This window comes from Stegastes partitus, unplaced genomic scaffold, assembly GCF_000690725.1.
Source record: "Stegastes partitus isolate 25-593 unplaced genomic scaffold, Stegastes_partitus-1.0.2 Scaffold326, whole genome shotgun sequence".
In the NCBI taxonomy this organism is placed as follows: domain Eukaryota; kingdom Metazoa; phylum Chordata; class Actinopteri; family Pomacentridae; genus Stegastes; species Stegastes partitus.
The window spans coordinates 123,084-150,093 of record NW_007578057.1 but is presented as its reverse complement, the minus strand read 5'-3'; the positions used below and the strand labels follow the sequence as shown (position 1 = coordinate 150,093).

Here is a 27,010-nt window from a genome sequence, read left to right as displayed (position 1 = left end):
TTTTTAGTTCAGGGAAGCTACTGACATTTCTTATTTTCTATCATTATAAGTACTTCATCCTTTATGCCAAAACTCACATTAAGACTTCAATTTAAAATAAAAAGTACAAACACACTGTGTTTTAGCAGAAACGTGGATTCAGCACCAGAATGTACGAGTTTGTTCCTGTTAATCTCCAAAACCATTTATTAAAATAACTACATCACATTAGGTAAATTACAAAATAAGCCAAAATTACAAGCATCGAAGAGAAGAACGAGCTATTCGGGTCCATTGAATCGTTACAAAAAATACAACAACCTTTGTAGTTTAAAACTACAAGATTTAACTAGTTTCACATGGAGAAAAAATGCCGCTGCCACACAACTCTTTAGTAAGAAAGGAAACCAAGTCAGAGCTAGCAAGTAACTGTCGCATCAGCCTTCATATTTAGTGATGAGAATGAGGACTGGTAGCATAGATTAAAAAATAAAAAATAAAAATAACCTAAAAACACAAGACTAAGCACTGACCAGAACCACTGAAACAGACCACTAGATTCAGCCACGGCTCAGCTCTGACACTTAAAAAAGTCCAGACATCTCAATTGTGCCCACGTGTGCTACATATAAACCCAAAAGCACATAAGAAGCAAACATGGAAAAGGCAGAGAGCACAGGCAAGCCGTCGATCACTTTCTTTGGAGAAGGCTTGAGACACTGATGCAGGGTGCTTGGTGCCGACCGTCCGCAGCGCTTCAGTCTATCTGTACTGGTAGTTCATGCTGTTGTCTCCTCTGCCGTAGCCCACTGGGTTGTGGTACTGAGAGTGGTTGGTGCCAAAGCCCTGGTTGCCGCCTCCTCCACCTCCCTGTGAGTTGTAACTGGACTGGTTGTTGAAACCTACAAGAGGAAAGTGTGGGAAAATTAGTCAAAAAAATAAAAAAAATCCAAACAAATGATGTATGAAGCTGTAACTTCTGAGCAGCTTTCTGGGTGTTTTTTTCCTCCCATCCGGTTGGATCATTTTTCACAGCAATGTTAAGTGTTGCACCTCCGTGGACACAGGAGGTGCAACTAATCTGTCTCACAACTGTCTAAGTCCAGCTCACGTTCCCTATGAGTGGGTGAACAGTCAGACGCTTGGTGAATTCTGCTTCACAATGACAGGAAGAGCCGACATCCATCCATTATCTATACACCGCTCAATCCTCAACAGGGTCGCGGGGGGGCTGGAGTCAATATCAGCTGACTCAGGGGACACCTGGACGGGTCACCAGTCTATCACAGGGCTACACTTAGAGACAGACAACCAAGCACACTCACATTTAGAATCACCAATTAACCTCAACATGTTTTTGGACTTGTGGGAGGAAGCTGGAGAACCCAGAGAGAACCCACGCTGCACGGGGAGAACATGGAGACCCCACGCAGAAAGATCCCAGGTGTCCTCACCGGGACACAAACCAGGGATTTTCTAACTGCGAGGCAACGGTGCTAACCACCAAAGTCAATATCGAAGGATCAAAAACTGACATCTCTATGAACGCTTGTCTGCCATAAGCCAGTTATTCCTGCGGCAACTTTTTGGTCAGCTCTTGCTTAAAACCCCAAAAGCCAAAAATGATCGCAAGGCTCCGCTTTCACAGTTTGTATTCAAACTGAAAATCAAGATCAAGTGAGCTTTTGTGCTTCTGCTTCATGTATAGACGTACAGAGAACTCCAAACTGTCTTCTGTGCAGTATAACAAATGGCACAAGAGCTTGTTTTAATGCCATACCTCCTATAAAAGAACATTAAACAGAATTTCTTTATTGACACTAAAATAGAAAAATATGGAATTAACTACACATAAATTAATTGGTGGCTCTACACACTACAAATATGTAGCTCTTCTGGGCTTTTTTAGCCTTTATTATACCGGAGGTGGAGACAGAGACAGGAAACGTGGGGAGAAGAGTGGGGGAAGGACATGCAGCAGATGGGCTGGATTCGTATGCATGGCTGCTGCGTCAGGGACTATAGCTCCTGTTTATGGGTCGCCCGCTCAACCAGGACGCCTGTACACTAATTATTTTTCAATGAGACATGAAGAATTAATTTGCAAAAACAGATTACTCTATTTCTGTAGATTTTCAGAGAACGCATTTTTTTGTTGTTTGCTTGAGATAATATCAATCAAACTGAGTGGATTTGACTCAGTAGAAATGACAAAATTAGAGATAACTTGAGTTTGATATTGTCTCAGGTAGACGATGGAAAAGTGGGTTTTCTGAAGGTTTGTGAAGATGCAGTTATCTGTTTCTGCAAATGAACTCTTCAGATATAAAATAAGATGCTATAGATGAAGCTTCGATTTGCTGTATTTTCCTGATGAAACCAATCTGGACTCCAAGAACCATCGCAAAGTGGGGAAATAAAAGACTTTCAAATCCACTCAGAGGATTATAAATATGTTTTCTTTTCTTTTTTGTAACTTGCCTTCATAACTGTAGTCCTGATTATCTCCAGCGCCTCCTGTCACCTGGCTCGGGTAGGCAGTGCTGTACGAGTATCCTCCTGCGCCCCCCTGGTTCTGGCTGAAACTCTTCTTTCCCTGTCCATAACCCGGGCCATACTGGCTGTACGAGCCCTGCCCTGAGGGGCTACTGGACTGGTAGCCTCCTGCAGGTCCACTGTTTGCCCCTGGGGGACCCGGGAAGGTTGCCTTCCCTCCCTTGTGCATAGGGGGTTTCTTTTTGGGTGCTTTGTTGGCAGAAGCGGCAGTGTAGGCTCCGTCACTCTGGTAGTAGGAACCGTAGGAGCCCTGTGCTGGTCCTGGTGCTGGGCTGGCTGGGGGACCGCCCGATGGGCTGCTCGATGCTCCGGCGCCTCCGTTTGTGCCACCGTTGTTGTAGTAATCTGGGAAATAACAGAACGGCACAGCCTTAAAACGAGCAGAAGGGCTTCTTCAGCAGCTTGCATGTTGCTTGTATTATTTGGAATACATTGTTTTCATGCACTCAGATGAAATCAGACCGTGTAGTAGCACAGTAATGAGTGATGTCACATTTATTAAAAAAACAAAACAAAACATATAAAAACAGCTAAAGCAAGAAGTCTTCCCCTCCCAAATATACATCAGATTCTTTTCAGATTCTTCCAGTCTGTGTGTGCAAACCCGGTGCCAACAGCCTCGGTCCTCCGACGCCTAACGCTGGAACAGATGGGACACTCCGACTACCAAACGCTGCCGTAGCAAGACCATCATGCATTCAGTGTAGCTGTGACTAAACAGTGTCGCCGATATGACAAAGGAACAGATTTTACACAAAACAACGTGGCCATTTCTTTTCTTTCTTTTTTTTTTTAAAAAGCAAAAACGTAAAATACAAAATAAGCTTAATTATGATTGGAAGTGACAGAAAGGCATAAGAAAGAAATAAAAACAGATCACATTTAAGATTTTCCTCAGTATCTCTCATCCAAGTAAACAGTATGGAGACAAAAGTAGAGACCAGGCTGTTGTGGTCTTGACAATAATCCAAAAGGCAGTATGTTGTCCAGCTCCCACGGGCCTTCACTTAATCATGCTCCAGAAACAAAGGCCCGTCCCCGGTATGACGAATGAAGACATTCTGCATTAAACCAGCCCTGCAGTTTGGGGAGGTCCAGCTGTTCAGGTACATCCACGGCAAGTTGCGGGCGGGGGGACAGTAGATGTCTTATGGCTACATGCATGCAGTGGCAGATCGTCTCCCCCGAGGTGTCAGGACATGACAAGTGGAATTGGCAAGACAGGGCAGAGGGTTGTTGTCACTTTACTCCCAGGGTTGTGGACTCGGTGGTGAAGGGTGTTCGTGATGCGGCTGGAACACTACTGAGTATTTTGTCCATTTTCTTTTTTTTTTTGTATCCTCTCTAGTTTTTGATTTTCTAAGACTGGGGGAACATCTATGTCGCAAACTCGTGGTAGCCATAGCAGTCTGAGACAAAGTCACCTAAAGAGTGAGACAGGGCAGAGAAGGGAAAAAATATCAAAATTAGATTGTTTATTTTGTTTTGTTTTTATCTGCCTTAAAGGTGGCAGCAGTTCAATGACTTGTTTGGTCAGATTGTTTTTAAACTGAGTCATTCGTTGTCATTTTTTTAGATTTCTCTGCTCCTGTCACGCTCAGGTAGGTCAGTCCTCAGAACAGGCTGCCAGAAGAAAGAAAGGGGTTCTCATAAGAGGGGGGCTTGTCAAAAAACAGATTCAATCCTGTGGCTTAAAGCAGAGAAATGTAAAATCACTGAGCTGGGAACATCCCAGCAATGTTGTACTACTACAGTAGAACACAGTATTGTGAAGAGAGGATGTTTTACGTGACATTCTCACAGTCCTGACCAAATGTACCACGCTGCAGGACGCTTCACATGTAAGCTGACACATCGGCAGACTAATTTGATTGGAGTTCTCACAAAATGAAAGACTAAGAGCACATCCTCAAGCACAGCAGGATGAGAAAGGTTGGGATAAATACTCACTGTATCCGGAGTTAGCGTTGTTCCCGTAACCATACGTTCCGAAGACACCTGGGAGGAGGACACGCACGAGGTTAAGCGTCTCTGCAAACTTTGTTCAGTTACATACAGTAAGCGTGATACAGTCAAAGTGTTCTTTTACCTCCTTGGCCATATCCTCCTCCATTATTAAAGCCTCTGCCTCTCCCACGACCCCGTCCTCCTCTCCCTCTGCCCCTGGGTGCAGCTGCGTCTCCAACTCCAGAAGCTCCCATCATGCCGAACCCTGTGTTGTGCTGAAGAGGAAACAAAAAAAGTCAAACTGACATGTAAATATTTCTAACTTTCAAAGCTATATAAACTATGATAACACACAGATTGTGCTTTTTCTATTTTGATAAAAGTGATAATGTGCCTCCTTTGTGAAAACAGATTCAAGCTTCTTGGTGTGAGCTGCCCATGACAGTCACACATTGTTAAATAGTCTGTACATTAAATTTCAACAATATGGGAAACAGACTTAGCCTCGCAAGCCAACTTCAGCTTCAATTCCACAGGACACTACTCTTTGGTTATGTTATCTCAACACCACTGAGCTGTGCGTGAGTCTATGGATCTGCTGGTCTCCATTTCATGAGTCGACAACAACCTGCAACGTTTTGTCTTGTAACCTCAGAACTATGGACACCGATCAGCCACAACATTACACGTGTGGGTGTCGTCTTACTCAGCAGGTGTAGAGTGCCTGCATGTTGTACAAGGCTCTCTCCTTCCCTTCTGCTATCTGCGCGCTACTATTTTTAAAACCCACTTCACTACAGAAAACCTCGGCTAAAACTTTCTATTTTTCTCAGAGGATTTGGATCATGCAGTTAAGACGGGGCTGCTGTTTTTTTTCTCAGTGAATTAGCCATTATAATCACAGTTCCCCCGTCAGTATTTTGAGGGAACACCACTGAAGTCGCATCCTGTGCTTAGTGCCCCGTGATACCGTTGTGAGTTTATCAAAATAGAAAACAAACAAACTAGAGCCTTGTCCCGTCTATGGCAGAGTGATGAACAAGTGCAGCCGGACCATTCTGTAATGCAGACAATCTACACACTGTTACAGACCGAGCAAACCCCCTCATGGTGAGGGCACCCCTGATGGCAGCAGCTTCCTTTCACTCTGCAGTAATTCATTAGGAGCTGCTCGATGAATACGATCAAGAGCCCAAGATGCTAACCGAGCCTCGTTATCTACTCTTACTGAAGATCTGAAGGTTGCCTTCAATGGATCTGATCAATGGACCGCATACTAAAGAACCCAAAGAATCTACTGCCAAGGCCCAGGTGCCAGACACCACGGTACACCCTTACAGGTCCTGTGTCCAGGCCCAAACTGTTCAGAACTATTTTAGCAATACGAGGGGGATCTGCACAATATTAGGCAGGTGGTTTTAATGTTGTGGCTGATCAGTCTGTGGGACAGGGAGTATGTAACACAGAGAGTAACGTAATAAGTGTAGGCATCAGAAATAGTACAAAACAATGACTAACAACATTGGCTGTCATCCTGGAAAACACTGTTGATCTGCTGCACCGCGAGTAATTTCACTGGACGAATCTCAAAGCATAACCATCATCACAGGAAACAAACCACAACAACAAAAAATAAATTAATCACTACTACACCCAAATAACCCTGATATATGCGGGCACTAACATGGCATATAATTACTTTTTTTTTTTTGCCTTTCGACTTCATTTGTCAGGACAATAGAGAGACAGGAAAGTGGGAAGAATGGAGGAAGGACCTGCAGCAAAAGGCCATGTGCTCACCCTGTTGAGCTACTTTTATCGCCTATAATTACGTTTTTGACATATAAAAGCCAAAACACACATGTACAGTTTTAATATATACTGACAGTAAAACTGAACTTTCACTTTTAGTTCAACGTAAAACATGCATTCGCAATTCTAGCCAGGACTTGAAAAACAACAACAACAACATTGCTCACCATGGGCGGTCCCTTCTTCTTTTTAGCAGCCTCAGTCACAGAGCCCTCGGGGTAGAGTCGCTCCAAAGCAGCCAGAGCTGCGTAAGCCTTGGCCACCTTTTTGTTGGGTCCCGTCCCCTGGAACTTCTGTCCGTCGATCTCCACCTCCATGACAAACCGTTTGTCGGGGCAGCCGCCGGTCTCCGAGATGAGCTCGTACTTGAGGCCGCGGCGCTTCTCGTTCAGCTCCATCACGGGGTTCTTGCCGTGTTTTGTTAGGATTGGTCCCTGTTGGCGAGCAGTCTGACGGAAACGAGAGACGGTCGCGGTAAGATAAGAATGTTCTGTAGTACGGGAACAAACCCAAACATTGCTTCGCTGACACACATACCTCTGCGGCGAAAGTGCTGTCTGCGTTGGCTGCTCCTGTGGCAGCAGCGGTCGTTTCGAGTTTTGCCACTGGCCTCAATTCTTCCACGGCGGTTGCTACTACTGCCTCCTCTAATTTTACCGGCTCAGCAGTCTTCACTTCCACTCCAGTGGGCAGGCCCATGTCCTGCAGGACCTGAGAGCAAACACACACAGATTCACTGTGGTTTAACAAAATGTCTAATAAAAACAACTACTGGAATTAAAAGATGTGGAGTTTGAGCCTACGATGAAGTCTAGTACATGTTGTGCTCACCTTCACAGCTACATGTAGCTTGGCAGTGCGCTTGGATGGACCAGAAGCTTCAAATGTCTTTCCATCGACTTCTACGGCCATAGTGAAAACTGGCACATGAACTGGGCCAGTCTGCGATATCAGTTTGTACTGGAGGCCTGGCTTCAGCTGATTGAGTCTCATTAGGGCATTCATAGCCTGGGGAGGCTCAGCTTTCTCTTCGGGAGCTGGTGGAAAGGACGTGAATGAGAGGATTAGAGAAGCAATAAAGGCAAACGAGAATCACCACTTCTTCTGTGCCTCTGCCAACTAGGTAGCATCGTTTTCTGTCCAGAATTTAACAACAGGTATTACAAGTTTTGAAAGGTGGATCTCTCACGCGCATCTTCAGCGCAGACGATCTGTACAATCCCCCACAGTTTCAGGGTGAGGATACAAGATTACTGTCACCATTTCAGTATCCAACTAAATATGACATATGGTCACAATCTTCCCTTCTGCTCGGTTGAAAAGTGGCCAGGAAAGTGTTTTGCAGAACGCTATGTTGTCTCAGTGAAGTTGTCCTTTGACCACAGTAATCTCATCAGTTCATCCTTGAGTCCAAGTGACTCAAGAACGTCTGTGCCAAATTTGAAGAAGCTCACTCAAGGCGTTCCTGAGATTTACAAGAACGAGGCTGAAGGAAAAAATGAAGACATAATGCCTTTGGCTACAGCTGTGACTGGCAGAAAGGGATAAAGGTAGACTGTGCATTATCAATTAATCTATTGGTCCGATTTCAATCAGCTGAAGTGAAAAACGTTTGAGATGAGATGTCCATGAATACTAGATTACTAGCAAAAAGTACAAAAAAATGAGACAGATCTGCTCGCTTGCTTGAGAATTCAGCTAAAATTGAGGTTAAAATATGGGGTTAAAAAAAAAAGCACTAATCACATTTTAATAAGCTGCCCTGTCATAATTAATCTCATTCTGATTAATCAGTGTGTTTCTGTGACGTCCTGTTCAGACTGCAGAGGAACAGTTCATCCTAAAGGTGATGTCTGAGCCTGTCAGTTGCTGAATTCGTAGTTTGATGCAGACAGAAGACATGTCTTTCTGTAAATACACTCATTTACTGTCACGTCCTCGGTATAAAATACATTTAATTACATATAAACAAGCTACGGATCCAACTTGCCGACTTTCCTGCTCTGTCGAATCAAAAAGCACCTTAATTATTCTGCTTACAAGGAATAACTGATCATCAAAACTGTTGATTCTTTTTTCTTTTCATCAACTAGTGACAAGAGTGAGTTTCACTTTCATCATAGTTTCAACAAATATAAGAGCTTAAAGAACACTCACATTTCTTCTGCAGCTTTTTCTTCTTTTTATTGGGACTCTTGTCGTCAGTGCCCTCCTCTTCCTCGATGGGCCTCTTCATTGGAGGGGCGTAAGCCGTACTGGGTGGGATTTGCACTGAATCACAAACACACAGAATGAGGCCTCGAGAACATACAAAAGCAATTAACTGCATTAGATCTATACAATGAATATTACACAAATCTTTACTGTGATAATTGTAGACGACTTCAAACACACAGCCTGACTCACCTGTGTAATCGATTGGAGTCTCACTACGAGGTTTCTTGGGCATTTTAGACGGAAGGGGATCCATTCCAAGCACTTTGTGAAGCTGTCCGAAAGCCGACAGCCTTAAGGCATGCTGAGGACAGACGGGACGTGGTGTAAATTACACATTCACTGAATTGTTCAAATGTCCACGCACTGTGTAGTCGCGCTCACTTGTGCACTCGCTGTGATGTCTTCTCTCTGCTGGTGGTCCAAATGACTGATGGCGTCTGTGGCTTCCTTCTCGCACGGATCGGAGATTCCGGCACCATCTGCAACGTGAAGAAATGACAGTTTGGGATTGCGTTCCCAACACAGAAAACAAACCGAGCGCGTACGGTGAAAGAACGAACATTACAACAGCTCAATTAAAACAAACATTTTGGAGGAGAGATCCCGCGTGCGTACCTGCCATGAGGATTCCTGAAGCCAGACACTCTAAAACTCTCCGCAGAGCTTCTCCTGCCCCCATGGGCCGGTTCCCTGTGCCAATGGCTTTCTCACAGATCAGCTCCAGTGGCTGCAACGCAGGAGAGAGAGGGAGACTCTTTGTTTGACGATGCTATTTTTAAGCGCGGCCACTAACATGGAGAGATTTTAGGTCACTGCATTAGATAGTGTGATTGTGGTGCCTTGATTTTTTTTGTGTGTGTATCCAAACAGACAAAGCGTTACCGAAGACACTGTGCGCTGTAATTACAAAATAAAAAATAAAAAGTCTGGGCAATTTTGGGCGGGCAGGGAACTCAATCTTGAGTAAACTGCATCTCATATATTTAGAAGCCATCAGCAGAGCTTCAATTAGAATGAGCCTACATGGAGGTTTCTTTCACTCACCCAGCCACGGAGCGGGGCCCAGGTGGGGACTCGGGCGCACAGGTCCCTTAGGATCCGGATGACAATGACACAGGAGCGAAGCCCGTTGGCTCTGGCCTGGGGACACAATCAGGGAGGGGGGGGAGGGAGGGGGGGAGGGGCATAAGGTGGATAAGCGGCTTTAGCAAAAAAAAAAAAAAAAAAGAAGACCGTGTGAAAAATACAGCAAGATAAACATCCAAATAAATAGAACTAAAGAAAAATGAAGCCACACAGACTATAACAGCTTAGCTTTGTCATTATGGAAAATGTCCAGAGAGATTAGATGATAGAATAAACGTTTGATCACTTTGTTGAAAGACTCGAATTATAATCAATCACATTCATGTCTGTTAAGTCAGTAGCCAATAGCGGTGACGGTGCGGTTATCAGATGTAAGACATTTGTTTGTGAGGAAGAAAACATGCGTATGACTTCAAGTTCAGGAGAAAAAGAGTGAAGAAAGCCACGTCAAACTTAATACCAGCTTTAATGTGAGAGACAAGTGAACTGTTTTAAAAAAAAAAAAAGGGGGGTGTGCTTACGTGTGCTGTCATTGAAACAGGTCGTAGTTGAATTAATGGCAAAAAGAATTTTAAAATATGACTCAAGGTGCAATATTCCCGTTGATTTTGTGGCACACAGAGTAACAGAAACAGCCAGAGAGCAGGAAAAGTTGAGGCCACATACTCTACAATAACAAGCCGCAGAGATGTAGCGCTGATTGTTATAGTGTGGAAGCCAGAGATGGTACAGGCGACAATACTACGATGAATTATCGTCAAAAAAAAATGGTTAGCTACAAAGAACATCTTCTCTTCAGAAACTACCAAATGGAGCAGCAAAAGAGCGCTCTACGAGTAGCTTGCATAGGTATGAAAATAACAACAACTCACTCACAGCAACACTGACATTATAGAAATATTGCACCTGGACACATGATGTATTAGTCCCAGACTGTTTTTCTTTAACTGATTTGAGTTAGGAACCGGTTGAGCAAAGTGAAGAAACTAATGAACTCAGGGACTAAAAAAAGCAACAATGAACTGTTGTTTTAAAAATGGTGCTGCGATAGAACCTGTTAAGTGAGCAAAGCAACTCTACAACAGTGTAATGACAAAGGTTTCCTAAGAAACAAACATCCAGGTCGTCAAGTATTACTACAGAAGGTACACTTCGAAAGAGTAAATAAATAAATAAATAAATAAAACACATGGAACGCCCAAATAAAAGACAAAAGAACAAACAGCATAAAAACCAAACTGAAAACTACTTCTGTTTTAGAGACAAATAAAGACAAGGTCCAAACCTGGAACCACTTAGCGTGGCGTAGAGAAGCCAAGGCAGTTAGGCATTTCTGCCTGTCCAGAACATCCGGGGGATCGTTGACTGAAAGCGTTTCTATTGGCAGGTGGAATAAGAAGACAAGGTACAGTTTGACCAAGGGGAGTTCTGTCAGGCGGCCAGGGGGAACACAGGCAGCCTTCCCAAACCACAGGCAGGAGGGGGAAGGGGAGGGGGACCCCTCCACTGGAGAACCACCAAACGCTCTCAACCTCCCAGTTAATATGGGTTTCCCGCGGCCCGGCACCCAGCAATTACTTCAAACCCCACCAGAAAGACTGGATTGTGGAGTGACAAAAACATCACAAAAAAAAGCCCTAATGTAACAAAAAAAATAAAAAAAGTTAATTTATAAAGGCTGTATCAAATGGGAGGTTGTCTCTCCATGCTTGCTTCAGCTCAAATGGATGCTTTAGCTTGAGTGCCTGAAAAGGTCTGCTTGTCTTTTCTGACGTTAGCAGGAGGTAGAGCCCCTCCCCTTTGCCCCTATACTGGGTACACTGCACTTTGCCCCTTCCGAGACAGAGAGCGGCCAGTTGGTCAAAGGTCCAGCGTCCCTAAAAATTGACAAACTAGAAGGCTTGACAGAGAGAATCAGAATTGGAACCACAGGCAGAAGTTATCAGATGCACAAAAGGTGGGTATCAAAACAAGTCCACACTGCAGCAAAACTGATGGCTTTTAAAAAAAAAACAACAAACAAACAACAGACCCAAACTGGGCATCACTGTTCGCACGGGGCTACAGGTAAGGTCAAGGTGTTCAACACCTGCTGAGACTGAGATCCTCACTGGTGTTGAGAGCTCTCAAACGGGATAAAAACTTTGTTGTCGTAAAGCTGCAATTAAGAAATTCAATAGATGTTTAATTACATTCGTTACAGCCTAACAATCAGACGTCGAATTCAGGTGTCCCTTGTCGTTATCTGCAACCCTGAGCCTTCCCTGCCGAGGAACATCAGAGACAGTCAATAGCCCACTGGTGGGTCTAGTAACCAAAGTCAGCGTCGCCACATGTTTTGCTACTCATTTTTGCTGCAATGCAAACCGTTCTTCATCATCAATGATAAAACACATGCAAACAAAGTGGTCTCTCTCTTTTTTTTTGTATTTGTTTAAATTCTCAGTAAGCCTTCATTTCGTTGGTGACCTTGATCATTATGGGGGAAGAGAAAGCCATGTCTTCAGCAATCAGTAAACTACCTGCCCTATACTGTATATTGGGCCATCAAAAATGTACAATTACATTACATGGAACTACGAGAGTGTCTAGAGAGCTATAAGCATAGCACAGTTTCATTATGTGACAGTGCGTTCTTGTCCCCTAGCTCCATTGAAGGCCCAATAAACAATATCTGTCTAGTCTGGTTGCCTGCCTGGCCTCCCTGCTGGAGGATGGGCACCACTAAAAAAAAGGAAATACTGAGGCCTTTGTGTAGACGCTTACCTCCAGCTGCAGTCCTCTCCATCTCTTCACGAACCACAGGGGATGTGAGGTGAATTGTGAGGGTGAGGGGGGGCTCCTTGGTGTTCTTTATGACGATGCTGGCCTCGCGGATGTGCTGGGTCACCACATACTTGTCTTCTGTGATCAACTGTGTCAGGGCACACAAACCACATGTTGGATTTGTTTAGTAATGTTTGTGCTTAAGATACGACTATCCAGCACTCCAGACTGAAATTAGCATAAAAGAATACATTTGTGTTGTTGTAGGAAAAGAGCAAAATCTTGTTGACTGTTTTGGTTTATTTCGTTTTCATAAAAGTTTATCTGTGAAGTTAACAAATCAGGATTTTTGTTGTATGTATTTTAAATGACACAGTCAAAGCAACGATTACCTCCATTGCTTTTTAAGAAGCCTGTAACTGGTGCTTTATGTAAGTATTTTATTTTTAAAGTTTGGTCGCTGCCAACCAGCTAGACCCGCCCTGCAAGCAGATCATGTTGCTGTGATGGTCCTCAGTGTCATTCAGAGTGTCCTCTGTGGACAGACTTCAACTCCACCGTCTTGGACTGCGACTGGCAGGCCTCGTTGTGCTCTCTGCAAGATCCACTGTGAGCTAGAGAGCCACACCAACCAGTTTGCAGTCCAAGACGGTGGACTGGAAGGATGAGAGACTGACTGGAGAGGTAGCTGAATGACACTGAGGACCCCAATAACAGCTGCATGGGCAGCTGACAGGCCAGAGCTGGCTGGTTGTCAGTGACTGAACTTTCAGAATAACATACACAGAACCTTTAATAATTGACTAGCATCAAGATTTAAAGGCCAAGTTAACGTCTAATGTCTTGCTGTGTGCTAAAGATGCTGTGTCTTTAGGTATCTGGGTAAATAATGAACCTGACACGTATGGTTGGGGTCAACCTGAGCCTAACAACAGTTTCTCCCCCTCCATTCCCTCAGGAGGTCAGCCCAGTCATTACGTAAGCCGTGATTACACTCCCTTGAGAAAACACACAGAGACACCTGCGGTCATCACAGACACACAGCTCTTCTATTACTTTCTCATCTGTGGAGTCAGCTGGGAGGACTCTATTACATACATGTGCAGGAGGTATAGACATGTATTCACATACAGGCAGGCGCACATTTCGAGCTGCACAAAAAGTATCTAGAGGGGTCTTCAAATGATGAGATTTACATTAGAAGTGTAACACCTCTGTGGAGCATGATGCAAACCTCAGATCATAGACAGATGTCATGAGCACACAGGAAACAATCCCCCTAGACAAAACTGAAATGCATGTAACATATCAGTAAGTAATTTTTTGCTCCCCTGAACAAGAATTTCTGATTTAATTTTCATATAAAAAGGTGTCTCGTCTTTGGTTATAGGATATGTCATGGGGAATTTGCCACAGAGTTCAGTTTTCTTGCAGATGCGGTTAGCACACAGGAAGAGGGGTTACTTTTCAGGCAGGTGTCTCCATTTTACTGTTTCCTGCTTAAAATAAGTTCACTGCGTCGCCAGCATGAGCCACTCTGTACAGCCTGCACAGTGTGTATTTTTTGTTTTTACCCAGCTCCTTCATGTCTCCCACTTTCTCTACACCGTCCTATCAGCTGTAGGTACAATATTTTTAGATGTGCTTGCTGGAGGATAAGACCCAGTGGTGTGTTTCATCTCTGCCAACAAGTGAAAGCTTTGAAATAAATCACAGGCGCCATGAAACGCAACTAGTTGCAAAGCAAAGCCCAGCAGATGCAGTCTAGAGCCATGCTTTAAGATGAGACTCCTATTATTTGTTTGACCTTTAACAAGTTAAAGTAATAATTGCTGTAATAAAACATAACTTCTTTAGCACAATTCATGGATAAAATAAAACCTCAAACACAAGTCCTGTATCAGCCAGGCTCTAATTTAACATTACTGCACTACTTTGTCGTTCTTACCTTGAGTTGTGTAACAAGGTTTTCAGACACTTTCTTCAGCAGACTGATTGTAGGCTTCTCCTTACAGAGCAGCACCAGCTCCAGGTCCAGGTCCCCCTTCAGTAACAGGCCTTTTGCAACGAGACCCACCCTCATTACGCCACGCAGAGAGCGGGTGGCCTGATCTTTATGCTCACTTTCAGGACAAAAAGTACACGAAAGACATAAAGTCAGAGGTCAGTAGCCAAGAGGTATTGTTTTACTAAGTTTCCACTGACTGCAAGAAACGACCTCCCCGACATGTCCTCACCTTTCCTTATCCGTGTCTGTGCCATCGGAGTCAGGCTTCCCCTTTTCCTGTTTATCCAACCAGTCAGAGACGGCCTTGAGGGCTCGCTCTGTGTGAGACACCATGTTCTGTACGCTTTCCAGTTCTTCTTGAGTTGGATAGATGGCGGAGTGCTTGGCCATAACATGGCGGTCATCATTCATGAAGACACGCATGGAGCGATGGCGCATAGGGGGCTGAAAAAAAAAAAACAAAAAACAAGATCATAAATTAAAAGGAGAAATATCTGGAAGTTTTCTGCTGCAGTAGGGTTAGTAATGACTAGCTTACACCTACACATAACCTGCATAATGCTATCAAAGACTTAGTGGGAATTTTTTTTACTCAAATCATAACTTCACATCTACTTTTAATAAAGCATTACCACCTCACTGTGACTGGAGCTGGGAAACTAGAGCAACTGATTATTTCTATTTATGGGATCAGCTTCAGTCCATGTTTGAAAATGCTTCAGGTTTTACTCTTTTAACTTATTAGCAGTTATTTAACTGTCATTACTCATCCTGCCTCTGTGAGAAACGCTCTCCGTCAACCTGGAAAGCATCCATCATCAAGGTTAAAAGGTTCCACTTGATTATATTGAAAGACCTGTTTTACCTGTCACACACTTGACTTTGAATAATTAAAACAGTGAATAACAGGACCTCATGTCTAGGCCAAGCTTCTAACACCAGTGATTACACAAGCAGAGTGTATGCACAGGCAGCCAAAGCCAATTTAGAGGAGAGCGCTGATGTGGAAGCAGCAGCATGTGTTCCTAAAGCCCCAGGCAGACTGGAATGATAACAAGCTGGCACCAGTCCTGTGACTTAAATTAGATCTGACACATTTATTTGTCCCGTTAACAATGACATTTAATACAAAGACCAGTGTGTCCTCTGCTTCGCCGGCCTTTTGTCCAGTGACAAACACACGACACTGAGATACGTACGCTGAGACTGAAATTAAAACTTTACCATTGTAGTTCTGGAGACCGTGGTGACTGCTATAATCCAGTGACTGACAGTATTATAAAGATCTTCTTGGCAGTAGATGACAATGGTGCTGTCTGTCTCTGCAGGAGGAAAACAAAATCAAATGTCACTGTGGGCTGGAGCTGCAGCGATTAAACAATTAACTAGCTAGCTGTCAGCTGTTAAAATTAACTATAAACTATTTTGAACAAGTATTCGGTTTGAGTAACTTATTAAATCTAAACACTTTTGATTCTTAACACTGAATATTTTCTGGTTTCTTTACTCCTCTATGACAACAGACTGAGCGTCTCTGGTTCATGTGGCGAAATAAGACATGTGAAGTCACCTTCACTGAGAAAATAATCGAGGGTTAATCGACAATTAAAACGATCATTAGTTTCAGCCCTTCTGTGGGCAGAATCAAAGCCAAGGGAAAACTGGCTGCATCAACAAAGAACAGATGGCGCACATATTTGATTTCAGAAAAATTGTCTTGCAGATACAATAAATACTCCTGATACCACAAACACCTAATACAGTAAAACAATTCACACTCCGTCGCTGTAGATCTCAGGGTGAAATAACTTGGTCACCAGGTGCAGCGGCATAGTTGGCACGGCAACAAATGCCTCAGGCAATAAACACAGGCCTACTTTCACAGGCAGGAATGTGGTTCACAGTGATAAATAAAAGCACACTCCAACTGGCTATGTTGTGTCGACAAGCTGCAGACATTCATCTTCGAAACTGTGTTAGAACCAGACAAGGCTGGAAGATCCTTGTTTCTCAGGAAGCTTTCTTTCTTAAGCTAGAAGTGATCCCCCTCCAACACACACACAGGTCTGAGACAGCTGGATGTGAGAATATGCCATTAGAAAAAAGCAAACAAATTGATTTAAAAGGCAGTACTTATGAGAAACGGTGGATCTGAGCAGAGGTCATACACATTACCTTCACGGCTGACTGGCTGTTGCTCTGTGTTGTCTGGCTACTGTGCAATTACAAGATGAAGCAGTGGCGTTAGGGGGCGGGAAGGACTTTCATTCATTTATCCTGTCACACCCACAATGCTCACACACCCTGTTTTTGTTTATAGGTAAACTCACATAGAGCATCCAGGTAGGAGGATGAAGTTGGAGCATAAACACATGCACTGTCAACAAGTTAGCGAAGCGTGGCACCGAGCCTCCTGTTGTCGTCAAACACCTCCCGATACACCTGTTAAATCTGGCACCGCAGCGAAGTCGTTATTTCAGGACGATGAGCGAGTTTTAAAAACGCAGCTGGACCCGAACCCCACAGCTCCATCGAGGGGGGAATTTAAAAACAGACGCCATTTTAATTCGTTGCAGAGCTTCTGTCTGGCGACGGCTAGCTAACGGCTCCGACGGCAAAAAAAAGAAGAAAAAAAGAAGAGCCGTTCACCTCTCGTTTAAAGCCGCGCCGAGCCGGCATGCGTACCAAACCGCAAAAAACGCGAACGCCACCTGTTATTTCTGTCCACCGCGGAACTCCGTTTAAAATTCGTCACTCCACAGATGCCCGGCTTTTAATTTAGATACTGGTCTGTTGCTTATCAGACACCAAAATGGTCGAGGAGACAAGACCGAGACCACAGACCTCAGCCACAGTTAGCATTAGCAGGTTAGCTTTGCCGAACAAAGGCAATTATATCAACTTCTCGGGAACACGGGGCCACACTAGAACACAAATACAAGCTTCGATAGTCGTCGTGGTGCTAACGTGCTTCCTTCCGCTCAAGCTTGAATATTTTATTCGCTAAATGTAGATATTTTCCCATTACTTACCGTTGTGGCGTTACTGCTAATGGACCGAGCTTGCACGCTAGCTCCCGGTCTCAGCAGCAGGAGTGCAAAGAGCCACGCCCACGATCTGAAAAGTGAGGACGCTCATTGGACAGATTGTCCACGTGACTGCGATTCTAGCCAATTGGAGGACAGGGGTACCGAACCAGGGGCGTGGTTATTAATGGTGGAGTTGAGTGGATTTGTCTCCAGTCAACAGCTGGCTGATTCATCCAGCGTGTGGAGGCAGTATTCCTTATCGTATCAATTAATAACACAACAGTGTAGTAATAATTACTATATTACATCAGACTTATCTTATTTAGTTTCAACGCATGAGCGCTTGTGTGACAAATCTGTTGTTTACCTCCAAGAACACTGACACAGTTTAGTGCAGTGCCAGAGGCCGCTGGCTTAGAAAATGCTGCATAAAGAAAAAATGTGTGGTGACTTATATAACATATGTTCAGAGAAAGAAAAGACTTACATTCTTGTGCTGACTGATAAAGCAAAGATATAACAATATGACTAGGAGCTGCGTGGGATTGACATAAACTTGAAGGTTTAGAAGATGAGATTAAAAGTTATAATCAGTTTCTTTATTGTGACTTTAGATTGAATAACTTTATTTCACAGGAGTAATTTAACTGCTGGAACAAAACTGTGCAGTTCATGCAATGAGGCAGCTTATTTATTGAATAACAAAAGCACTGGAATATTTAACAGGGATGTGAAGTGAAAAATCCACCCATCATTCCCATTCTTTGGTTTAGGTGTTACTTGCAAAACTATTATCTCCGTGTGTAATTTACAGGTCAGATATTTGGCTGTTTGGCCCTCCTATTCAGTCTACACACGCTACTGTTAAACCAGACTGAAAAAAAGATTAGACACCGTTAATATTCAGATTATACTTGAATCTACAATTGCAATCACATTATACTTCCATGCATGTTTCCTATTAACCATCCATGGTGACTACTGTTAGCATTTATAAACTTTGTTAACGCGTCACAACAGAAGATACAGAGAAACTCTTTTTGCATCTTTGTGTACAACAGGCGTTAGTCTCTTCACCTCTGTGCCACTCTGTGCAAGGACACAGTCGTATCATCTTCCACTACGCTGGTTTGGTTATCAGCTGAGCAGAATGTGTAAGCTACGCCTCCGCTGACCTTCATCACTGTCGGTTGTATAAAAGTCATTTGTGAGTCCATCTGCAGATGCTAAATTAAACTTTAAATAAATTTTTTTTGCGCTTTATTCAACAGAAAGTGCCACCACAAGCTCTAAGGCAGGAAGGCCACAGCATCGACTGCTTATTTTGCTCATTATGTGTCTTTCAGGCACACAAAAACACTGTATGGACACGTTGAAAAGGTTAAAAAAAAATGTGTGGTTATAATGTTTGTTAGCTTATCTGTCTGAGATTTTGACAGACTTTGTATCACAAATGTGAACATGTCTCCACAAGTCACATTGAGCTAAACTATGAATAGCTGTATGCTGCAGTTCAAACCTCCAGGTGTGCTCACGTAACGCCAGCTGACCCCGAGGATTTATAAAAGAGAAAAAAATGAAGCTTACACCGCAAGACAACCAACATGAGCTTTGAGCTGCTTTCAGACTTGGCTACGTGTCAAAAACATAAATATTGACATTCATTCTGTAAGAAGACCGAGCTGAATACAGTCCGGAGTCAGTTTTATGGCTCCATCTGGACAATTAAAGAGGAGCTGAAGCACCAGCAGCTGCTTTGTTTAATCTTCAACCTACGGTCATATCTCACAGGTGCTTTATTCTATCTTTTTTTTTCTAGTCATTTAGAATGAGACAGACATAAATCTCCTCATGTGCTCGGTCGACACACGGGTGATCGAACTTAAAAATACAAAACATAGTTTAACGATAAAATGTTTTCTGACAATGAACATGGATGTTTTTGTTCTGTTTTACAACATCAGATTAAAACAGTGTGTCATGCATATGGCTGACATGTCGTCATGTAATTAGAATTTTTTTAAAAAGCACAAAGGGAAGTATTTCTGAGGCTTCAGAGGTAGTGGGAGAGACGATGGAGTCTGTAAGTAGAAAGGTTTGAGGAGGTTTTCTCTGTATCTGAGAGCTCTATAGAGTTTATTGTTGTAATCAGCCTATAATACATCTTTCCCCAGCTTTACAACATAGTTTCAGATGGCATGTTGTTGGATTTTTAAGCAGCAATGGCAAGAAGTTTTGATATATATATATAAATATAACACAAGTAAAGTTTACTTGATGTTACTGAAAATGAAAAATGAAACCAGAATCACAGGTTTAAAGTAATATTGTGGATTATTTTTGGGATAAAAGCTGAAATTTATATTAAAATCTTAATTTTACACAACATGTATATTACCTGTAGCCATCTTTCTTTTCAGGTGATAAAATTAACATAATTAAGAATATTTTGATGAGAAATTTGTTCATATTTTGCTTCTTTTAGCCGTTCATTCTTGGCATCTAGTTGTGTGTTTAATATGTTGGTAGTGTGAAGTTGTTATATCAAATATAAACCAGAGGGACACGAAACATTCATCGACAGCCATTTATTCTATAATCCTACATTCCCTTTTTCTCAACAACATCACATTGAGTTAGCTTTTGCGACACGTAGCTTCACTTCGGTCCCCAGACACTCGGGGAGGATACATACACTGTAGATACATTCACTAACACGCAATAAAGACTCACATTCATGTCGTAGCGCCACGCTGGACACACACACACACACACACACACACACACACACACACACACACACACACACACACACAGCGTTTTTCACATCTTCATGCTGAGGTAAAAGCACAGCCTTTTTCTTTTTGTGCTCAGGTGAGCATTTACACAAGTCATTGACTTTTACATTGTGTGAGAACAGAGCATTTAAAGACAAAGCTTTCGAGCTGAGATGTTTGCTTTAAGACGAGATGGAGTCTCCGCTTTGTCAGGAGGTTAACACATCGTAGTCCGACTGACAAAATCGTTTTTATTTACATCTGCTCTCACAGAGGACAGACTGTCATTGCACTCTCATGTACGCTAGTAGCAGTTTAGGATGAGTCCACTTTCTTAGTGTCACATTGGCTCATGCACTCCGTCGAACCACCTCAGAGGTCATCCTCAGCTTGATATTTCAGATCTGGAACATTGGATCCACTCTCATAATACTTCATTTACAGAAACCGGGTGTCTCGTATTCCCATCAGTCAAGACAGAAAGGCTTTTTAATACTGAATTCACATCCAGATGATTGAAAGCTGCATTCAGCACTGACAGGTGAAAGATCATCCCTCAAAAAGAGACTCATGCCACGTATCCAGTCTTCCCTTCTTTCCTTAAATCTTATTAACAGAGTTTTTCTCAGAGTTCTGAAAGGGGCTGACGTCCCAGCGGACGGAGCGGAACGTGCTCCCCTTGAAGCTGGCCTGCTTTTTAGTGATGCGGTAGATTTTTCTGAGGATGGCGCGTCGCAGCAGGATGTAGACCCACGGGTCCAGGATCTGGTTACAGGTGGCCATTCGGACCCCCGTCACCATGAGGCCTCTGTAAGTGTCTAAGTCACTGTGGAGGGAGCCGTTGTAGGAGCGCATGGCCGACGTCAGTCCAAAGATCTGAAAGAAAAAAAAAAACAGCTTTAGGCTCATCCTGTATCGTCTGATGGATCCAGAGCAAATAGATGTTTGGTTTTTGGTTGTGATAATGTTGAGCTCACTTCCTGAAGAAAGAGATATGATTATGAGCTCAATAACTATGACCAAATCATGGAAACTAACTGTGCTGCTCATCAGTTTGATTCAATTTTATTCAGCTTCTTTCCTTTGCAAGCAAAAGCGAATCTCTTACACAAGTTCAAACAGCAACAGCTATTGTTCTCCACCTTTAATCTCACTAATCTGGAGAAATCTAGGGTGGGTTTGGCATCACGAAGCCAAGCTGTGCAGCCAAGCATTGTTCAAACACTCAGAACTTTATTTTAAATGTTGCTAAAGATCCCAAAGTTTCCAAAGATATGTTAGTCTTAAATTTGCCATGTGTATAATATAGTGCATTTATGAATGTAGAATCCAGTGCAGCATTAAATGCAAATCCTAGATGCTGACACACGGTATATAAATCTGATTCTTGTGAGGGAGTTGAGAGTCAGACGAGTTTTCCAACTTGACAGCTAAAGTTGCAGAAGTACTCAGATCTTGTACTTAAGTAAAAGTACCGACACCATGGTGTAGAAATACTCTGTTAACAATAACAGTAGTGCATTTAAATGAAGTAAAGATATGAAATGTGAGCATCAAGATGTACTTAAAAAGTAAAACAGAACCATTATGCAGAATGGCATATTTCAGAATAAGACATATTAGTGGGTTATTAATATGGAGGCATTAATGTGTTCAGGTTGGTAAAGGCAAAGCTTTAACTTATATTATTACATCATTACTTATTTGTTGATTATGTAGCCTGCCGTTGTTTTGTTTTTTAAATCTGTAAAGTACTAAAGTTGTACTTGTTCTTACTTGCCTTTGCATTGCAGATACTTTATCAAAAAGGAGAAACTGTACGAGGAACGTTAAATTATTTTAGGGCAATAAACCTCCTCAGTGTTAATATTGTTATAGACAGAACAGTCTGTCGGCTCTCAGTGATATGAATTTAAATAAGATCTGTTCCTGCTTTGAGTGACTGAACTTGAAATGGTTTGTAAATGTTTGGATTTTTTTTTTTTTAGCATATTTCACATTTTAGCTGCGTTTCCTCTCATGGGAAGCTCTGCCTCTCATCCACTCTTGTTTGGGTCTCGGTCAGTCTGACCCTGAGTGAACGAGAAGTCTTATCTTCAAGGTCCACTCAAATAACTCTGGAGAGACCTTGGAGTGTTTTATTAGTGGATCTAACAGCCAGACAAAACCTCAAGAGAACAACCGTTTTGTTTTTTCCTTTGCTGGGAGGAGTATGAGAGACAAACGTAGATATTAGTGTGTGATGTTTTTACCTTTGCTCGTGTGCAGATCAACTGAAGCGATATTAAAGACAGCGGCTTCTCTAACGGAAATTTATGTCTGTTAGTATGACTGCGAGCTTCCCTGTTCTCCTGCTGTACTGAACAGCTTGCTGTAATTTAAAGTCTCTTTTTTAGCTTTTAACCTCCAGCTGCACGGTGTACTGATGCCTGACAGGAATCACTGATGGTTTCAAATGTCTGCTGGTAGGAGCAGATATTTGTACAAATCCACAAAAGTTCAGTTTTGTGGCAAAACAGCAGCTTGTCATTAATGAAAATGGAGATATTGTACCTTTCTGATCACCATATCGTTCTATCTGTCCTCAGCAAATACACCAATAAGTCACAATATATAATATAGGCCCCCCAACACTGTGTTTTAGGAGGATGTGCATTGACTTTAGGTATTTTACTGACATAAATCTGCTCTGCTCATGAAAGTAATCAGATATTTATTGTGAGGTTTTGACTTGCTTATCTGCATTTAAAGAAACATACATTTCCCATCATGTGAGTGCTGATAATCAAAGTTATTTACACTTCCCTAACTCAGAGTGTTTCCCATCCTCATGCAACACCGATGTGCGGTTTTAGAAAGCAGACACAAATCAAATCTTGGACCAGTTACTGAAACGTTCCTCTTTTAAATGTGGTTGGATTCTCCCCCACACTCACCAGCAGAGGGCTCCAGCAGATGCAGGAGGTGATCATGATGCCGACCAGCTGGACCACCATCTCGGTGTCGTGAGACCTGGCCGAGCAGCGCTGGGAGCACGACCTCTTCTTTAGCCGAGCTCTCACTAACGTGATCCCACTGATGGTGTTGCACACGAAGGCCAGGCCCAGAGAGCTCAAAGCCAGTCCAGTGAACAGCGTCACGAAGGCCAGATCTGTGGCCGTCGTGCCCTCCATCACCCTGATAAAGCACCACGTCCCCGGGTACTGGTTGGTGTAGGCCCCCAGGTTGAAGAAGGGCAGAACGGCCACACATAAAGCCAGGAGCCAGATCAGGGTCAGGGCCATCTTAGTCCGTGCTGTGGTCACCAGGCGGGCGTGCAGCAAAGGCCTGGTGACGCCCATGCAGCGCTCGGCGGCCATGGCACAGCCCAGAAAGAGCGGGCACAGGCCGAAGAACACCATGCATCCTCCCAGAAACAGACACGAGGCGTCGGGATCTGCAGAATCTGCCCGAAAGCTGGAGATGGGGTCGGGTGTGGTGTTTGTTGAGTATCTGCTCAGCACCAGAGCACCGGGGATCACATGTCCAGCCAGATCCGTGGCCACCAGGGAGCTGGCGAAGAGCAGAAAAGTGGCCTTGGACCGCCGCCGGAAGCGATTGTAAGCCTTGGCGAGGATGATGAGGGCCACCACGTTGAACAGGATGCCCAGAGTCATGGTGAGGCCCGCCGGCGTGGGGTTGCTGGGCGAACGGGTGGCGTTACGAGCCACTACGGCCTCCACCTCCGGCTCCTGCACCATGGCGGTGTGGTTGGAGAGGGAAAAGGAGGCAATGATGCCCGAGGAGTTGGAGCGCTGCATGGCCAGCATCACCGCCGGGCTGTGGGCCGGATGTGGTTCCTCTAGCCGAGAGAAACCTGAGAAGGAAAAAAGGACCAGTTATCATGTGGACGATTAATGAGCTGAATCTTCTTTGTGGCAACGCAACACCTTCTGCAGCATATTTATAATGTGGAGAAAGAAGCACCTGTCCCTGATTTGCACATAATTATCTTTAAAACAAAAGTAAAACACATTTGAAAATATATCAAATAATAAAAATACATTTCATGCATTTAACAGATTTTACTATCATAGTTGGAATCATTATGACGACTTCATCCTTGTTTCAATACATCCGCTGTGCTTTTTGTGCTTTCTTTCTTTTTGTTTAGTAAAAAACAAGCCATTAGATGTCAAAATTGACAGATTCATGGCAAACTACTGATCATTAGGTAAGAATAGAAGCTGTGGAATTTGCACCACGCCCAGATTTAACAGTTTGAAGATAAATATCAAATAAATTACAATCTAATGCATCTAAGTCAAGCAGTGTCCCGTATGTGTGACTGTACATCATGTTACCCACAAAACAACTGAGTCACATCACCCCCCGATGGAGCTATTTTTAAATCCAGGAGAGGAAAAAAACATCCAGGATCCACACCCCACCTGGCAGACAACTACCCTCCCTGTGGTCAAAATTAGACTTTAAATAACCTTCTCCTCTCCTCATCCACCACTTCACCCTAATCACTTCTACCTAGGCTGGTATCACCCTCTCACAGGGGAATAACTTCTGTTTCTGGGCGAGCAAAGCTGCTCTGGACTCCTTTTTAAAACAGTTCCCAGCACTCTGCTGTTTTCTCTTTATACAAGGCAGCGAGAGGGAGTCTGAACAAGTTCTGACAGTTTCTGTTGACTCTGCAAACATTCCTTTAAAACGCAGTTACAGTCCTGCAGCAGCAACAAAACTGTCACCGCGATAAATCAAATAATACATGTAGACGTGCCAACTGCTGGGATACACTGAGTATTTATTTACATGCAGGAGATCAACTAATGCATCACGTATACCTGGAGAGGCTGACTATGACCTGTTGATCATCTGTGAAGAGTCAAACCCACCAGGCTCCCATATAGTAAGGTGCATAATGGAATTCATATCCAGTAAAGAAAACTGTAAATTTTATTTTTTTTGATTATACACTATAATTGTGTTGCATAGTTTCCTAGTTTTTGCATTTTAGTTATTTTTTCTTCACCAAAGTTCATTTTCTTTATTAGAATTTATGTTTTAGTTCCAGGTTTTTAGTTTCTGGAACATTTAGTTTCTTTTTTTTAAGGAAAACTTCTTAATATCTCATTATGAACATGATAAAATCCCAACAAATTGAACAAAATTACAGAATGATAATAATGGATAATGATACACACATAATAATGCACGTAATCTGTGTTTATACAATTAAAAAAAGCATTTATCCTTCAATTTGTACTTTAGTATAGTTAAAAAGAGAGCATATTGTAATTTTTCTGTTAAATATCTCCAAATATGCTTTAAAGTCAACATTCGCTCTTGACTTTTGTCAGAACAAGTTTAAAAAATCCACTTTTTGTTGACCAATGTTAACATTTTACTAGATTAAAACTTAAAAAAAAAAACAAATGAGTTTGGAAAAACAGCCTCACGTGAAACATTTTGTCCTTGAACTCATGACTGAATAAAATATATTCTACCCACCTTTGAAATAATGAATCCATGGAGATGCTCAGAAACACTTTGATTTTGAAATGTAGTCATAGCTGACGCCTCTTCAAATAAATTAATCCAGCTTGTTCTCGATGTCGTCTCGGGTCTGTCCGTGGTGGGAAGTCTCCTTCACCTGAGGTGTTTCCACATTATGCAACTAAGACGATGCAGCGACTAACTCCTCTCTCAACACAAGCAGCCTCCCTGTTACACTGCACAAGCATGTTCTCTGTTACTCTGAGCCTGAGTGGCTGCTTTTATACTCCAGAGCTGCACCGCGCTCGCATCGCCTCTGGGTGTCTCCGTCACTGAGAACCAGTACTATCCTCGGAGTAGAGAGTCTCTGGAGTATACAGAGTGAAGGAGACACTCAGAGAAATCCCAAAGAAGGATGAATATTTAGAATCTGCTCTGACTCCTCCTCACCAAACAATCAAGGGCTCAAGTGTTAAGCCTGTAATGACGTGCCATATTTAAAATCTGAGGGCAGACCTCCACCAGGCCCTTCAGATATCGCTTTTAATGGGCAGCGATGGCGTTTTAACTGGAATAAACGTGACCTCATGCGTAGCAGCTTGGACGATAACAAGCTTGAACATGCTGGTGTATGTCAGGTTTTTCCAACTTGTCTGCAGGTTATATTTATTTTTCCTGCTCAAGAGACTTGTCTTATCTGCTAATTCTTTAGAAATTAGAACACTCGTCTGAGTAACCCTCCACAGCCTCGAGCTCCCATCAATGCAAACCAGCTGTGCAGCTACGAGCATCACTCTGGAGCTGTGACTGCGAACGATTTTCCGATTCTCCAGAAGAGCAGCCAGACTCCCACTGACGGGGGGACATTAGGATGTAACGCTCCAGCCTTGACCTCAGCGAGAAGAAGCACCGGCGCTCGTTTCAGATGGATTAAATACACAAAGTGCTGCAGGGTAAAACTATGACAAAAAGTCTGGAGCTGCTCAGAGTCTCATCGTCCCCAAATCAGCCATATCTGAGCACTCATCTGACATTCCTCCTCCGGTGAAAGGTCGTCTTATTTCACTGTCATCTTCTGTCAAAACAGAGACCTGCTGTAAGATGCTAATGTACACAATACGGCTCTTTGTTCGTACACACACTGCAGCTGTGTGTGTGGAAAAATGTCCTCTTTGACTGGCAGTGCAGCGAAGCAAGGCCTGGTGTGTGTGTGTGTGTGTGTGCCGCCAGAGAAAAATGCTGCTTTAAAAAGGTGCACATTAAAATCTAAGTTTTGCTTTTGCAAGTATGAATGCAAAGCCTGTCAAAGAGTTACCCAGCATGCCACTGGAGACAGGTGCAGCCGC

The 27,010-nt window shown here is 43.1% G+C and overlaps 2 protein-coding genes across 4 annotated transcripts; both read right to left on the bottom strand.

The window, feature by feature from the left end:
• Nucleotides 1–158: 158 nt before the first annotated feature.
• Nucleotides 159–17,479, bottom strand: LOC103358684 (interleukin enhancer-binding factor 3 homolog). 3 transcript variants are annotated; one of them, XM_008283742.1, is made up of 18 exons: nucleotides 17,404–17,479; nucleotides 15,596–15,693; nucleotides 14,601–14,815; nucleotides 14,312–14,486; nucleotides 12,364–12,511; nucleotides 10,883–10,974; nucleotides 9,556–9,651; nucleotides 9,127–9,238; nucleotides 8,893–8,990; nucleotides 8,701–8,812; nucleotides 8,452–8,565; nucleotides 7,126–7,331; nucleotides 6,832–7,005; nucleotides 6,462–6,743; nucleotides 4,625–4,757; nucleotides 4,486–4,533; nucleotides 2,461–2,880; nucleotides 159–881 (listed from the first exon to the last, which is right to left on the bottom strand). In XM_008283742.1, exons 2-18 carry the CDS (start codon nucleotides 15,596–15,598, stop codon nucleotides 742–744), a joined length of 2,568 nt encoding a protein of 855 aa, XP_008281964.1. In that variant the 5' UTR covers nucleotides 15,599–15,693; nucleotides 17,404–17,479; the 3' UTR covers nucleotides 159–741. The 3 variants fall into 3 exon arrangements, with proteins under 3 accessions (XP_008281964.1, XP_008281965.1, XP_008281966.1); XM_008283743.1 differs by lacking the exon at nucleotides 17,404–17,479 and adding an exon at nucleotides 16,547–16,568; XM_008283744.1 differs by lacking the exons at nucleotides 159–881; nucleotides 2,461–2,880 and adding an exon at nucleotides 3,012–3,959.
• A 2,494-nt stretch (nucleotides 17,480–19,973) lies between these two features.
• On the bottom strand, nucleotides 19,974–25,877 carry LOC103358683 (prostaglandin E2 receptor EP1 subtype-like). The gene is made up of 3 exons (XM_008283741.1): nucleotides 25,680–25,877; nucleotides 23,114–24,033; nucleotides 19,974–21,053 (listed from the first exon to the last, which is right to left on the bottom strand). The coding sequence occupies exons 2-3, from the start codon at nucleotides 23,984–23,986 to the stop codon at nucleotides 20,778–20,780; spliced, it is 1,149 nt and encodes a 382-aa protein (XP_008281963.1). The 5' UTR covers nucleotides 23,987–24,033; nucleotides 25,680–25,877; the 3' UTR covers nucleotides 19,974–20,777.
• Nucleotides 25,878–27,010: the final 1,133 nt, after the last annotated feature.

What these genes read in the sequence shown, in the direction of transcription:
- LOC103358684 (XM_008283742.1), bottom strand. An exon ending in ACAGCACTTTCGCCGCAGAG is followed by an intron (nt 6,744 to 6,831) that starts GTATGTGTGTCA and finishes CGTTTCCGTCAG; the next exon opens with ACTGCTCGCCAACAGGGACC. An exon ending in CAACGCTAACTCCGGATACA is followed by an intron (nt 2,881 to 4,485) that starts GTGAGTATTTAT and finishes GTTATTTCCCAG; the next exon opens with ATTACTACAACAACGGTGGC.
- LOC103358683 (XM_008283741.1), bottom strand. Translation starts at nt 23,986, where the DNA reads ATGCTGGCCATGCAGCGCTCCAACTCCTCGGGCATCATTGCCTCCTTT. An exon ending in TCTGCTGGAGCCCTCTGCTG is followed by an intron (nt 21,054 to 23,113) that starts GTGAGTGTGGGG and finishes TTTTTCTTTCAG; the next exon opens with ATCTTTGGACTGACGTCGGC.